This window comes from Miniopterus schreibersii (assembly GCF_964146895.1).
Source record: "Miniopterus schreibersii genome assembly, chromosome: 3".
In the NCBI taxonomy this organism is placed as follows: Eukaryota; Metazoa; Chordata; class Mammalia; order Chiroptera; family Miniopteridae; genus Miniopterus; species Miniopterus schreibersii.
Genome location: NC_138103.1, coordinates 69,566,414 through 69,582,650, shown reverse-complemented (window position 1 = coordinate 69,582,650; position 16,237 = coordinate 69,566,414). Strand labels below are relative to the sequence as shown.

General features: G+C 46.5%; 1 protein-coding gene across 2 annotated transcripts in view; it reads left to right on the top strand.

Moving 5' to 3' along the window:
- Positions 1-16,237, top strand: part of MAP1B (microtubule associated protein 1B) — a 90,820-nt gene that overhangs the window by 53,480 nt on the left and 21,103 nt on the right. For both annotated transcript variants that reach the window (XR_013998364.1, XM_081131120.1), the window contains exons 3-4: positions 12,916-12,998; positions 14,558-14,698. Coding sequence is in view for 1 of the 2 variants with exons in the window: in XM_081131120.1 (XP_080987246.1) it covers positions 12,916-12,998; positions 14,558-14,698 (224 nt within the window). In the remaining variant the exon portion in view is untranslated. The remainder of the gene's footprint in view (positions 1-12,915; positions 12,999-14,557; positions 14,699-16,237) is intronic.

The following is a 16,237-nucleotide window of genomic DNA, read 5'->3' as shown; positions in this document are numbered from 1 at the left end:
AAGCATCCTACTCTTTCTGAAGCCTCCGCATTAAAAAAGGGTCAGGCCTTAAAGGTCAGGATTGTGATAGATTTGCCTGTGGACAGGATGAAATGTGGTCCCTTTTCTTCAGTGTGATTTGCATAATAACTACAGTAAACCCACTGGTACCTGGCCCTCCAGCTAGGATAACCCAGTACTGAAGATTCCAAAACACAAATCAGGGAGAGAGCCAGGAACCTCCTAGTACACTGTGCAGCCCCGATCTGACCAGCATGCTCCAAGTGCACTCCAGCCTCACAATTAGGAATGCAACGGAGTGTTCTAGTCTCTTTCAGAAAAGATGCCCAAACCTCAAACCTGACCCAGAGCCCACATCACAGTTTCCTTGGTTTTGGGGGTCCTTTTGTCCTTGAAGGAGCTGGCAGTCAGGAACAAGGTTAGATTCTTCTCTTGCTGGACCCTCCAGACCCCAGAAAACAGGTCAAGCACTGTTCACTCTCATTGACTCCCAACCCTGTCCAACTTTTGCTACTCCTCCAAGGCCCTGAGCCAAAGAGGGCTCAGGAGAGCTTTGCTCCTTCCTCTCCAACCTTTAATTTTGAATCCTTGCATTTTCCTGATATCTGAGTTTAAATCAAGTCCGGAGTGCCCTCTACAGCCTTAGCGTGCTCCCTCAACCTTTCTAGCTTCTCCAGTGACAGCCTCTACTCCGGAATAAATGGGAAAGCGGCCAGCGTTGCTTTCTGGAGTGGGATCAGATGTTCTTTCTTTAATTTATACTCCGGAACGCCAGGCATGGAGCCTCATTCCGTACGTTCTCCAGAGCTGCCTTCCTTACTGTCAGCATTTTTACTGGGACAAAACATAGTCCCAGTGTACGCTATTTATTTGTGAGAGAGCAAAGAATAATGCATCATAAGAACTTTGCTTAACATACGTATGGATAATTGCATGTATCCCGAGTGTATAAATACATAAAAAATAACCAGTAACCAGTAAAGAATAATGCAAGATAGGAATGTAGAAAGTGATTTTATGCATGCTGGCTTTCTTACAAGAATCTATGACTTCTCATGGAAATGATAATCTGGAGATATTTGCAGGTTTTCCTGGAGTTTCCAGGTAGAACCTTCCTCTCTAAACCCATTCTAAACTGAAATTTCAGTCTTTCTTAGAAGATAGAGGAGGGTAGAGTTTACTTGACTGCTTGTCTGAATGCCTTCTGCATCATAGGTTTGGGACCTTTTTTCTCAGGACATTCATCAATACCTTGAAAATGACCCTTAGTCAGAGTTGATTAAATCTGTCAGAAACAAATCTCTGCTTGTTAAGTAAACATTAACTAATTATACAGCTCTATATTTATCCTATATTGTTTCCTACATCCAATTTCCCTAAATCTGCAGATGTAGTTATTTAGCTACAAGCTCCCGGAAAAGGTCAAGTGTGCCATGGGGACATGCTGTGGCACGCCATTGATAGTGACCTTGTGAAGACCTTGTAGTTGAATATAAAATGAAACTTTCCTAATAAATGCCCTATTTTAATTCTTTTAGGAATCATAAGAGGTGCCAAATGACCACAGGCAAAATTCAAAGTATTTGTGAAAAAAAAACAAACACAACTCCTAACCCTTTTGGATATTTTTTGTCCTAATCACATAAAAAGAGCTAAACATGTTTCCTTTTTACTTATGTATAGCAGAGGACTTTCTGCTAATGATGACTCAGGCATAGATTTTTCAGATCCTGAAAGTAGATACCTGATTTGCTCACTTCTATAGGCTGAATTTCTATCTATACTATTACACTAAATCCTGCATAGAAATTGAGTGAGTGTTTGTGTGTAACTATGGATATCTGTATTTTCAGTCGTCCTATTTTGCAAAACCATTGACACCTGCATGCCTGTAGGTGGAAGGGTCTGGTCTAGGTTCTGTGAGATTTACAATAGAAATTGCCAGTTTCACAGGAAGTTCAAATGAGATACTGTATGTGAAAGTAAGTGAAAGCACTTTGTTAACTAACACATTCTAATTTGGTTGGATGCAAAAGCTCATATAAATTTTATATACTTCCTCTAATTGAGTTGTATGGTATAGGGACCATGAATCATTATCAGAATTTTTTGGGAAAAGACATCCCTGAGGATTGAAGTGGACAGGGCAATATCCCCAGAGGAAATAAAATGTGAGTTGAACCTGTAAGGAATGGATTAGATTTAAGTAGGTATGATGCCTTATTTTATGGTACAGTAAATGGTGTCATCAAACAACACCCTTTAGTTTAAAAACCTTTAGGCAAACTTTATCTGTTATGCTGAAAATTTAGATTACTTAGTGCGAATTAAACGAAGACATCAGTATTGTAAATTACAAGCGTATTTTACTAAACTTGTGCTAGTATGACTCATCGAAAGGGAATGCCATTCGTGAACTGAAAAGAACACCAGGGCCTGCTTCCGTCCTCGGCATTAGGTCTGAGTCAGCAGTGAGCTGGGTTCCATACCTCTTTTTTCTCTGAAAACAAGAAATGCTACAAAAAACAGACAGAGGGGCAGTGTGTATGATGTTCCTAAGATAATGCTGAATTAGTTCATGTAATTTTTTCCTTTTTCCCCTCTAATAAATATTTTACTATTAAAATGTAGGGTTTGGATTTGATTAAAGGAGAAGAGGTAAAAGGTTTAGTTGGAGAAAATGCTGATAAATTTTCCTGCCTCTGTGCCCACCCAGAGGGGCCAAAACTACCCATACACAGGCTCAGTGTGGCCTGCAACAGTCTCTGAAGACTGGCTCAGAGCAGTTAACCAGCCAAGACCTTGTTGCATGGTGGTCTTCAATTTTTAGTCAGTAGGGCTAAAATATCTACCCAAAGGTTTGTGTGCATGTGTCTAATCCAAGCCTTTAAAACCGGCCCCCCTCTGTTAGAACAGCACACACAGAGTGGGAAAGGCTTGGTGCAGAAGGGGCCTGAGAGACTCACTTCTCTGCTTACAATAAGGAAAGGAGCGTACTAAGCAGGAAACCTTGTGAGCCAGGATGTTGGTTCTTCTGGGACATTTGTCAGAGCACAGCGGGGGATCGAGATGTGGTAGAGATCATGAAGGACTGGCTAGGAGCCATGAGTTTTACGAAAGAACTTTACCTGTGGAAAGCATGTACGCCGCGCGCAGTCAAATGTGAGCAGAGTGCCTGACTCAGAAGCCGACGACCAGGCTGTAAGGGGAACGTCCCCTCGGGTCAGCAGACAGTGCAGGTAACAGAGCAAAGAACAGGAAAGTAGAGAGGAATCGGGCCCGGCCCGGGGAGGGTTGAATCGCCCTTCAGCACTAGCAGAGGGCAGTCCCCGGTCCGTGAGAACTGGGTGTCCTTTTCTGGACACCCAAGTGCCGAGCCAGGACTGGACAACATGCCCAGAGGAAAGTGGAAATGTACCCGTGCCCATCCTGCGAGCATGTGTGAGGGAGCCCTCGCCACCTCCCCCTGCTGAATGAGGCAGCATATAAATAAACAAAACTAAAGCAAACAACGAAAATCACAGCTCCTCCGGGCTGGGCAGAGACTTCATGCCAGGTACTTTAAAAGATATGACCAGATTTATTCATACAGGGTCTGAGTGCCCATCGGCCTTCCCGGGACTTGTTCGAGGGTGGCAGCTGAGCACCCCTTCAGCTAAGACCAGGTCTCAGGTCCCTTGAGCCTTACCTTCCTGGGTCAGGATCTCGACCTTAGGAAGTCCTTTCCCGTCAGGTCACCAAGCTGGTTGCTGTGCCCAGCCTGACACTGCCACTGTTGGGTAGCTTTGCCCCCTCCGGACTTGACTGGGAAAAAACCAATTTGTGACCCTTTTCTCTAGCCAAGGGCTAAGGGCTTCCAAGGGGCTGGTGACTGTTAGGTACTAGGTATAATATTTGTTATGCCAGCTGTTTGTAGTTTTCTTTTTCTGTTTCCTTTTCCAGAGCCAGTACCAAAGGGATTAATCTGATTTTTGTGTTTAAGGTTAAGGCCGCTGGCTTTGAGGGTGAATGGTGTGATGATTTGGTTCTGAACAGTAACAGATGAGGGAGAAAGGTCAGCTGTTTCTCTGGATTTGATCAATGGCAGGACTTTGATGGCAAATTAAATGTCAGATAAAACTGTCAAATGATTCGAGAATCGATACTTACGGGGAAAAGTTGTGAGCCCTTAATGATCACATTGTCCCCAAGGGAAATAATTCCAGCAGTACGTTCAGACATTAGGATAGTAATACATAAAAACGTGAGGATGATTTTAAATAAGGTGACTTTCTATGTTGTGATTGATCAATAGCGTATTCATCACCTACCCTGTCCTGTTTCTCAAAGAAGATTTGCAGAACCATCAGTATCACCGAGGGACTGCAGAAATTCAGTCTCAGACCCCACCCCCGTCTCCTGAATCAGACAGACCTTCTGAGGGTGACCTTTCCTTTATCTGCATTTTTAGTGAGCAACTCCAGTGGGGCATATCACGTCTGAGTAAATGTGCGGAGTAAATGCGATAACTGCACATTAAGAATGTGGGCCAGGGCCTGACCTGGGCAGATATTCAGTACATCTTAGCCACTTTTATTATTCATTCCTTTATCAAATATTGGCTGAGCTCCTGCTGTGTATGAGATACTGCTTTGTTTGTTTGTTTTATCTTTGTTGTTGAAAGTATTACAAATGTCCCCTTTTTCCCTCATTGATCCCCTTCACCCTGCACTATCCCCCCCACCCCAGGCTTTCCCCCACACTATTGTGTGTATCAGACACTATTTCTGACTTGCATTTCCCAAGTTAGACACTGTCAAAACCCTAAGTCCCCCCATTAAACTGTCTTTTCTTCAAGATATGGAGAACATCACATTCATGTTCTAATGCTAGGTTATGAAGGTAGCACTAATTTGCCTTCATTAAACTCCAGAAAACTGTGGCCTTTGTAAATAATTCACATTGTCTTAACAAAAGGGAAATACGGCATCTCTTAGAAAGTCAGGAGAAGACCAGTGAGATTAAAAAACATTCTCTGAAACTCCTTTTTTCCCTCTTCCTCAGCTAACCCTTGATGGCCTGGGTTCTCATTCCTCTGCCTGGAGGACTTTAAAAGGAGAGGGAAGGGGGGGAGAACCTGAGAAAATGAGGCTAGGTGGGAGAAAAGCCCTGAAGAGAGTATTTAGAAAGAGGGTGCAATGAGAACCCTGAGAAAGGAATGGACCTGTCGTCGCCTGGCATCCCGTCCCCCACAAGTTCTCCTAGGGCGAGCAGTTGGACTGGGAGGGGACTTGAAATGCAAAATGAGCCTCCTTTTGCATTTTGCTGGAGCAAGGCCTGCCTGCCTGTCACCTGAAGGCTCAGTTTGTCTCAGCCTGCCAGGGACACATTTAGGACAAGGAGAGAAGCTTGGAAGGCTGGGGTGTTTAGTTGTTTGCTTTCCTGGGCATCTATCTACAAGACAGGGAAATATAAATGAGAAGATGGCAGAGAAACCAAGGGAAGGATAGGGTAGAACGACTAGCAGACACGTGAAAAACCTAACCAATGACAACAGAAAGGAAAAATCATGAACTCCAGGAAATACAGAGAAAAATAGGTATAGGCACAAATTCTATAGCAGCTAAGTTCTTTGTAACAAAAAGATACCTGAGATAAAAAACAAATAAAAGAGAGAGTCTCACTCCCAAGCAGTGATGAACTTACTACATTAAAAAATTATTTGCAGAGTCTCCTGAACGTGTTTATAATGAAATTTACAGACTTATTCCCTTGAAAAAACAAGCTCTGAAAATTTGGAGAGCGATGTGACAGGCAGGAACATGTATCAGAGATGAAACAAATACAGAAACAAAAAAAATGATTTCCAACAGAAAAGAAACGGCCATTTCCAGGAATATCAGGGGAAAGTGGGAGAGAACTGGGCTCTGATTGTTGGGCAGAAACAAAGAGGGAATTGGCCTCAGGGTGCGTGTGGGAGGCCAGCTGCCCTTGCGGGGCAGTGATTCAGCGGCATTGGCTGACCAGTGGCTGACCCCGGCTGCGTGTGTACCTCTTTCAAAGGGGAATCTTGGCATTACACCTTGAAAACCTTTATTTTGGATGAGGGTGGGTAGGGAAAAGATGGAGAAAAAAATAGTGTCACAGCCTTGGCCATGAGGGGCCGCATTCTGCTTTCTCACCCTGTCTGTGAGGCCTTGAGCAAGTCTCTAGACCACAGATCTTTGGTCCATGAAGAGGGGGTAATAGTACTTGTCCCCACCACTTCACAGGATTGTTAGGAAGATTAATCAGGGTGCCATCCAAAGGACAAAATGCTTTGAAAACTAAAGCGCTCTACACGCTAAGGGTTCCCTGCTCTGTTCTTGTGATGGACCTGCTGGTGTTCAGAGAATGAAGTGCTAATACTAACCACTTCCATGCATTCGCCTGGCATTTATGTATTATTTGATCCAGGTAGGAGAGCACAAAGCACATGGAAGGTGCTTCAGCATGTGTGTGATCCGAAAACCAACACGTTTCTGCCATCTTTCTCCCCATGTCCCCTGCTGCCTCTGGGACAGCCTAGAAAGGGCCCCTTCCCAGCCTCAGGCTGAGCGCTGCAAGAATAGACAGATGTGACAGGAAACCAGTTGATTTTGATGTGTGAGGGCCGATGGGAAATCAAGTCCCTCCCGCCAGGAGCTTTACATCCCTGGAGGGGGAATCTGTACATCTCCCTGAACGGCTGGCTCTCCGCGTGCTCTGCCGACACTTGGTCTTTGGGGAACTGTGTTATCAGGAGATACCAAGTCTCCCAGCACCCGTGTTTTCTCAAGAGCGCCTCAGTGGCAGGGCCAGGGCAAAGTTGGCTAGCCCTGCCTCGTGGTCATGTCCTCCCCCAGGTCTGAGGTGACTTCTTGTTCCAGGGAACAAAGGGAGGCTTCCGTGAGGCCCGGCTCCTCAGCCCTCTGCCTGGATCCCTCCTCTGAGCCCTCACTCTGGGCATCTGGGGAAGACCTGCTGCTGTGGCCTTGTGGAAGCCACCTTCACCCCCATTTCTCTCGCTCTTTCTGTTTCTCTTGGGTAGAAATGATGAGGTATGACAGGAGGCAGGGAGGTCATCAAAGCTCTTGGGAACAGGCCTTGGTGCTGCTTGTGAGGCTTCCTGACCTGCTTCTGCTCCCCTCCCTCTGAGAAGGGAGCCTAGGAGACATCTTCCCGAGTCTGGGCCTGGGCCTGGGCCTGCTCTGTGCCCAGTGTTGGTTGTAAGGGACAGAGAGGACATCTTCGAGGGTTCTGGAGGAAGAGAAGATTCATTAGAAAACTGCTGATGCAGGTATCTCCCCTCCCTCCACACCAGCATCCTTTCTCTTCAAACGTCTCCCATCTCTTAGCACACTTGCTTGATGTTATTATGTGGATTCCTGCAGAAAGGAGGCCTGGATGTTATTCTAGACAATATACTGTTATGGCCTGGCCGGCGTTGCTCAGTGGCTGAGTGTCTACCTTTGAACCAAGAGATTATGGTTTGATTCCCAGTCAGGGCACATGCCTGAGCTGAGGCTCAATGCCCAGCAGGGGGCATGCAGGAGGCAACTGATCGATGATGTTTCTCTCTCATTGATGTTTCTCTTTCTCCCTCTCCCTTCCTCTCTCTAAAAAAAAAAAAAAAATCAATGAAAACATTTAAAAAACAAACACAAGAACAAAAAAACGCTATTATGAAAAGCTGCTGGGAGAGTTGCTGGTCATTGATTTTAGTTCCAGCACTGAATACTTTTCATTTCTTGCCTTCACCCATTTATCTGAATGGATGAAAGCAAGAAATGCCTGGGGAGTGTTTTTTGCATGTGGTGTTGCAGGTGAGATGTTTCCTCTTTGCAAATCCACTTTGGTGAAGAGGCAGAGTTGCAGAACTCTCACTGCGCTTGTTTTCCCCTCCCTCCCTCCCTCCGTCCCAGCGAAGAGAGACTTTAATGTCAAGACATCCTGTGCTTCTGGCCTTTGATTTACCAACCCTTACTTTTAGCTAAATAATCCCAGTCCTTCACCCCACACATTTCCCTAACTCTAGAAACTTCTTTAACCCTAAGATTTCTGCTTCTTCACATTGTAAGTTTTTCTAATGCTGAGTCACAATGTCAAATGCCTTTTCCAAAAAGAATCCACTGTGGTTTCACCTGGGCCAGGGACCAGAGGAGTTGGTGGGTGAAGACGGGCAACGGTGGGTGCTGGTGGAGTCAGGGGCAGAGATAGGTGGGCCCGAGGGCCCTTCTTCTGAAGCCCCGGCCCTGACCCTGTTCTGGTCACCACTCCATCCATATCAGTGACTCAGGAACCCCCTTATCTCCTCCCTTCCATACTGAAGATGTATCGAAGGCTTTCTTTCCTCTTCAATTTCTATTTCTGGATTATGTTGCAATGTGTTTCTTTTTTAGGAAAAGGGTGTTATAATTAAATATTTATCTTTAAAACATACAGAGTTATCATTCACTTGAAGACAACTGACAAGGCTTTAGCATTGCTAATTATTATTTTCATCATCAAGGGTTTCCCCCTTTTTTAGTGCTGCTGCAGCTGTAGCAGCTGCCTAACAGGGCTGACAGTTTTGGGTGTTGCTCTGGCCCCAGCAGACACATTACAGCCCCCGCAGTCACTGTGTGCTGGGCCGATGCGTGTGGGAGAGAAGGGTCAGCTGTGTGTAAGAGAAGCTTCCAAGTTTATGGAGGTCTGGCTGTGGCTGTGCCTCAGCACTCGGTGTCTGAATTCAGCTGTGGTCAGTGTCTTCAAAAACCAGGAGGGGGAGGGAGAGGGAAGGAGAGGGAGGGGGGGGAGGGAGCTTAGAAGAGTATTAAACTCTGTGGAGAGACCCCATAACCATCCTACAAATTATATACCTAGGAAACAACATTTTGTTTCAAGAGATTTCAAAGTCACTTGAATATAGTAAAACATAAACCACGAGAATGGCCCAACCTTAAAAGACATGGATTCAACGTTCAAAAAGGAAAAGAGTCCCAACAATAACTGAAAAATACCGGCTTGTTTGCTTTTCAAGCTTGGCCTTTGCAAGTATACAGACAAAAGTCTCATTGTCTGCAAGGACCCTGCTGCCTCAGGGGGTCCCAGACCATCCTCTGTTGTTTCTAAGGTAGAGCAGACCCCTTTTTCTGTGTCACATAACAGCCCTCCCCCCACTGCCTCCCTGGGATGGAGCCTTCACAATGTCACTGGGTTTGTGGGGAGCCCTCAAAGAGTGTCTTATCAAAGCAGTGCTGACAATCATTCCATCCCAACCCCCTGCTTTTGCCTCCCTCAGCCAGGCCGAGCAGCGTTACCTATTCATCGGCTGCCTAATGGTAACGGTCCCCTGTGAGCTGCCTCTGGAGAATGCAATCTATCGTGGAGAGAGCGGCTGCAACCCGCTTGTCTTTCTTTCCTGGGAACTTATTCTCTGAAGAGACTGAATGGGACCTTTGCAGGCGAGGGTGGCGGCCTCTCCTTCAGAATGCCTGGCCCGTTTCCCAGTGTGAAACATTCCCCAAATATGCAACTTTGTAAGCGTCCAGGCAGCCAGAGCCCAGAGCAGCCTGCTGCCAGAAGAGCTGGCATCCCACGGGACGCGGGGATGGGGGCACGGCGCTCCAGCCCCTCAGGCAGGCCCAGGGTTGCCGGATGCCAGGAAGGCCCGGCCCCCGATTACATCGTCCGGAGAAGCATCTGGCCAGCAGTCTGGCTGTGACAAGAGCTTGAAGCTTGTCTCTCTCTCTCTCTTTAAATCCCCTCCTTCATTCAAATCCAATCCTATAAAAAGGCTTTTGTTGAAGGCGCAGCCATGGCATCTTGGTGCACGTCTGTGTCAGTGTTTCCAAAGATGGGCAGGAAGAACATCCTCAGTTGAATTCCTGAGCGAACAGGTCTGAAAACCGACGTGGAGGAGGAGAGGTCACCGGCCGCTGTCACATGGCATTTGTTTTGTTTGTAAGTGGTGAAGCCACCGAGGAAGGGAACTTCTTGTGGATGGTAAGAAGCCTCAGCCAGGGAGTGTCGGGGAAGGGCCCCCTGGGTGGGCCGAGGCGAGGCGAGGCTCCGGCCGGCTGCGCTGTCGCTTGGTGCGCATCTGGGAGGATGCAGTTAGCAGGGCTGGGGCAGCTTGGCCATCACTTAGGAAAGAAGGGGGCTCTGATTCCTTTGCCATGTCTTGGGGAAGGAGCCAGTCTGCTTTTGTGGGTTCCTACGGAGTGTAGTAGTTACTACAGTCATACTGTGCTTTTTGCTGCCTGAAAACAGGCCAAACTTTCGGTCAAGGAGATGACCTTTCACTTCTCCTTTCGTTTAATTTTGTCTCAACGTAGAGCCTTTGAAGCCCCTGAAGTCTTTGTCTCCCGGGGACCACTGATGGTAGGGTTTAGAAAGGGGACGGCTCTGTGTTTTGCTGGCTGTCGTTTTATCATTTGCTTGTTCAATTGGATGTTCTTTTGCTTGAGCTTTAGACGCATATGCTTGTCAAAAGCAGACACAGCCGATCCAAAAAGCCACGTCCAGCAAATGACAGACTCTGGCGTTCGCAGACGAACGTTCTTGCCTGTGTCTGGGTTGAATTATTTTTCTCGAGCCTCAGTCCCGTTCCAATTGTGCGACGTTGTTTTGGGGTTGTTTTCAGGCATTGGGAATAAAGGATCACACCCCTTCTCTTAAACTTACCCTCGTTTATGGGGGTCTTCTGCCACCTTTGCTTTCCCTTTTCCTTTTTGCTAATATTTTCCTGAAGCTTTCTGGTTTCTTGCTTCTTTGAGCACATTTCTGATTTCAGTCCTCTGGATTTCCCCCTAGCTCTCCCTCGGCATTAAATGCCCGTGCCTTGTTCAAGTCCTGGCTTGACCACGTACTAGTTGTGTGATCGTCTGGTTCACTGTCTTCGGTAGACCTCATTGTCCTCATAGTAAAAGGGGACACGGTACCTGTCGTTGAGCTCTGCTGGGGATTAAATGAATTATTACATGTGCGGTGCTTAGAACAGTGCCCTGCACCAGTATTGTTTAGTTTGGGCACCTCCCAAGTCTAATGTGGGGTCTACTGGTAAGAATTACTGTTAGGAAAGGTAAGCCAGTGAAGGAACGGGCTTGGTGATGCAGTGGTGGAATCTCAACATGCTGCTGTTTCCATAGGAGTTCTGGTCCCTGATGATACGAAGGAGAAAAGTCCTAAGCTGTGTATCCTGGGCTGCTTTTCTTAAACCTCTTTATTGAGATTACAATTTGCATACCATACAATTCACCCATCTAAAGTGTACTATTCAATAGGTTTTGGTATACTACATTATTAATTTTTTAAGTTCTGGTAAAATATAAAGAGAACATAAATTTTGCCATTTTAACTATTTTTAAATGTACAGTTTAGTGGCATTAATTACATTCACAATGTTGTGTAACCAACACCTCTGTTGCCATAATTTTCTCAATACCCCAAACAGAAACTCTGTACCCATTAAGCAGTAACTGTCCATTCCCTCTCTCCCAGTCTCTGGTAACTTCTAATTTGCTCTCTTGACTCTATGAATTTGCCTATTCTAGATATTACATGTAAGTGGAATTACGCAGTATTTGTCCCTCTGTGTCTGGCTTATTTCACTTAGCATAATATTTTAAGGGTTCACCCATGGTGTTGTATGTATCAGAACTTCATTCCTTTTCATGGCTGAATAATATTCTATTGCATGGGTCCACGATATTTTGTTTCATCCATAGATGGACTTTTGGGTTCTTCCACCTTTTGGCTATTGTGAATCATGCTGCAGTGAACATTGGCATACAAATGTGTATTCAAATCCCCACTTTTAGTCCACCTAGGAGTGGAATAGTTAGGTCATATAGTAATTCTGTTTTTAGCTTTTGGAAGAACAGTTGCTTTTTGGTCATTCTCTCTTGTGTTTCTCTCCTTTGGTGTCTGCCTCAGATTCTTTTGCATTTCCTCCCATTATCTCACCTTCATTGTACTTCCAGTCCGCACACATGTTCTTGTCTCCCCTCCCAACTCTGTGTCTCCCTCTCACCTGTCTTCTTTGTCCCTCCTTGATTGGCAGAGCATCTATCCCCACGCTGATCACTTTCCTCTCATTGCCCAAGGATAGGGAGCCTTTGCAGGTCACTCATCGACCTCAGTCCACATGGACCGGAGGTTCGGTCAGCCACAGGATGTTCCTAAAACCTTTGTGATAGGGGAAGTTAGGGATGTGGAGCCAAAAACACAGCAGAATTTCATCCCTCCTTTGACAGGCTTCTTCCTTCCCACAACACCTGGCTTTGTTGTTCCCCCTCAACTTTGCGTGTATTTAGGGGACAGTTTGGCCTCCTTGTCCAGCAGGAGAGCTGTTCTCCACTTTTCATTTGCTCACAGCTTCTCCACTTTTCTATGAGCAAGTGAATTAATTAATGACTACCCCAGCAGACTGTAAGCCTGCCTCAGACAGCCATTCTGGCTGTTGGGCTAATTGTGAGCTGGGGTTTCTGGATGTCATTCATTTCACAATAAAGCTCCTAATTAATCTCAGCACCGTTCTCACCAGAAGAAAGGCTGATACGGAGAAACATCCCCAATTACCATGAGAAAGGAAATGTCAAGAGCCCCGTTGAGTTTTCCTGGCATCCCCCCCTGTCTCAGATGAAAACCGACAGTAACCCACAGGCAGCCTGGAGATCAACCATGCAAGTTAGGGGGTGATGAGAGCGCGAGGAGCCCCAGACCACAGGGACCCAGGTCCTGGAGGAGCCTGCTGGGACCTGTACACTTGTGTTTAGTAACACCGACTGTTGTGTTTCCCAAGCTGACGTGGAGAAGCCTGTGCCTGTGCCTCCTCAGTAGCAGAAACCGTCCAGCCGCCCCAGAAGCAGGCGGGCGGTTTTAATCCGGAAAAGCTAAAGGTCTCCTCTTTTGTCTGTGTTTTTGTGCCTGCAGGACAAAAGATCCTTCATCACCGAAGTGACGTGTTAGAAACGGTGGTCCTGATCAACCCTTCAGACGAAGCAGTCAGCACTGAGGTGGGCATCCGGCTCCGTGGCATCTCAGGGGGGCCTCACACAGAGGAGGGGACCCAGCTGATCAGAGTGACTGGGGCAGCAGGCAGCAGAGGGACAGGGGAGAGAAAAGCTCTTGGCTCAGGGTGTGGGTCCAGTCAGTGCTGGTTCTCCGTATCCGCACCGCCCCAGACTGCCCTTCCCAATGAGGACGAAGTGGAAGAATATTCTGGAACTGGAATATTTCCTCGAGGCTAGTGGGTAGAAATCTTGGGTGTACATAGAGGACGTGCTGCTGGGATGGATTCTGCTAGGATGTAGCAGGGGGAGTAGATGGCAAGCCCTCAGGCTGGGACACCCAAGACCCAGACAAGGCATCTCAGAGGCAAGCCCCTTCAGGTCCATCCTGCCCATGCCCTCCCTTAGCGCTGTGGAAAGGCAGGAGGGCATAGCGGTCGGGAGCATGGCCTCTGGTGCCACACTGCCTGGGCTCTCCCACTCTTCACTGGTGACCTTGGGCAGGTATTAACGGTCTCTGTCTCCATTGCTACCTCTGTGAAATGACGATTATACAGTGCTTACATTTAATTTTCATATTTAATGTGGTGCTTTGAAATATGAAGGACTTAGAACACAGCATGGCACATAACAACTGAAGTATAAATGTTGGCTATTCTGATTAATAGTATTACTCTTTCCATCCTATGAAATTTTTGCCAGGGAGAGTAAAGTATTTGAGAGCCCACTGTACAACAACTTGACTGAAGCCGAGAGTCTCTGGTGACCCAGGCCAGAGGGGCTGATGTATCTTCATTTACCGTTTTCTTTGTTGAGTTGCTGGAATAATTACTCCAGTATATGTGTTTTCTTGATTAGACTGTGGGTTTGTTGGGGGCGGTGGGGCCTGCTTACTTTTGTGTCCCTCCCTGAGCGGACTGGGGATAGAATGATTACCTTGGTGCTTAGAGCAGTGTTTCTGCTGAAGGACAGGCTGCCGTTCAGCCACTTTAAGTTCAATTCCATTGAAAAGGTTCCCATTCAGGGGCAGCCTTTTGTTTCTGTTCAAGGTTAGGTATCTGGCTGGTCCCATTGCAGGCTGCATTTGAGCTGTGTGTTTGGTGTGTGGCTTGGAAGGAAGGGGAAGGAAAGGGATGGGAGGGGCTGACTTGGGACCCTACTTGGAAACCTCTTTCCTGAGGCGGCAGTTGGGAGACCTGGGCTGTTCTTGTGACTCAGCCTGTGAGATATTCACAAGTCTCAGACCACATGCTGCTAGCAGACACAGCTGTGGAACAAATGATCACCAGCTACGGAGGCTGCTTTGAAAAAGAAAACGAAACTAGGGGGAGAAAGTCAACCACCGCTTCTGTCTTGGTGGTAGCCAAACTTGGAAAATCATGTTCATGGACGATCTGATGACCACAGTCATTGGCTCTGTCCACTCCCCCGGGGGAAGTGAATGACCAGGGAATGAATTACTTTTATTGGTAATAAACTTGAAACATCCCCAGGGCTGGCCCTGTCCTGAAGGGGGATGACAGAGCTGCTGTGACTCCTGTCCTATTCCCTGTGCTTTGTTTCAGGTGCGCTTAATGATCACCGATGCTGCCCGACACAAGCTGCTTGTGCTGACCGGGCAGTGTTTCGAAAATACCGGAGAGCTCATTCTCCAGTCCGGCTCTTTCTCCTTCCAGAACTTCATAGAGATTTTCACTGATCAAGAGGTGGGCTTCTGTCTGGGAGTATGTAAGCTTTACAGTCGCTTTGTTGCTGTTGTAGCCTCAGGCTGCTCTTTGAAAGCACTCCAGGGAAATACAATAAGAAGGGGAGGGGATGTCACACCTCCTTTGAAATAAGCAAAACCGTGATCCAACATACTATAACTCTATGGCTCATCACCAAAAGAATTTAGAGCACTCATCTATAATTAATTGGAAGCATTCTTAATGGCCCAAGATACAGATGGAGGGGGGTTGGAACAGTCAACATTTTACAGATGGTAAAGAATGATGGAAACACTTGAAATGAGCCCAAAAGAAAACCCAGGCTTCCTGTTTTCTGAAGAATATTCCAAAAATCTCTGGGACTCTTGGTAGGATTTAACTGCCCTGATCTCTTTCAGTACTTGAACTTACTTTTCCTCATCTAATTATGTTTGATTTCTCTTACTTTTAATGCCTGGTCCCGATGTTTGAACTTGGGCTGTTTGAACGGCCCCAAAATGAGAGGGCTCGAGAAGGGGATACGAGTAGGAAAATGGGCATGTTCATGGTTCACATTCATGCCCCAAGAAAAAGAGGGTTGAAGAAGCTGGACTGAAGCTGGATCATTAATATTTCTGATGAATGTCGCGTATTCAAGGATGACATATGTGAAGTACTGAAAACTATATGACAGTAGTGGCATTTGGGAAAATCAGAGTGAAGATTTTAATTTGGTTATTTCTGCTTGAGAATTTATCCTGGCTGGGCAACTTCTCTAAAAGAATGTGCCTCTTCCCTTTTGTTTATTTGCTTATAGTAGTTACGGAAACAGTTCAGGGCTGTCACCATAGCAGGTTGGGGCCTGCCTGTAGCTGATAGCAGATTTCCACATGGAGGGTTGAGGGGTGTGTTGACAGGAGGAGTTACCACCTCTATTTAAAACCATCTTCCTGAGAACTTCCTGTGGTGGCGGCCTCTTGGTCTCTTGGGTGTTGTGAGGGGCCATCTGTCTTTCTGCATTTAATTTTCCTGAGGCTGCGCCTCACAGAGAGGTCTCTGTGTTCTTCTCATCACTGGCAAGAGCTGTAAATAAACTGCCCAGCTTTATTTGGCTCACCTGGAGGCTCCTATAAAAAGACTGGTCCGATGACATAACCATGTTTTACTCCCCACCCACTGGGAGAGAGTAGATAAAAAACTGAAAAGGAACAGTTTACTTAGTGTTGTCATCTGGGTCCAGAGGCAGATAGTCCTGGCTCCTCACAGAGAGAATGGGCCACAGGGCCCTGTCTTTCTCCAGAGCCTGTGATCTGTCTTCCTCTAAGGTATGTCTTCCTCCATCTCATATCCATTGCACCCACATACTGTAAAGGTCAAGTAAACCTTTGTCCACTGGCATTGAAATTCTCAATCTAGAACTATAATTCGCCCTCTACCTGCCACCCCGAAATTGGTGCGTGACCACTTTAAAGTCAGAATCTTTTGCAAGATTTTATCCCCAGGTGCATGTTGTGCCTGGGGGAAGTTGGACATTTGTCTGGTAGCTCAGAGGTCCCACAC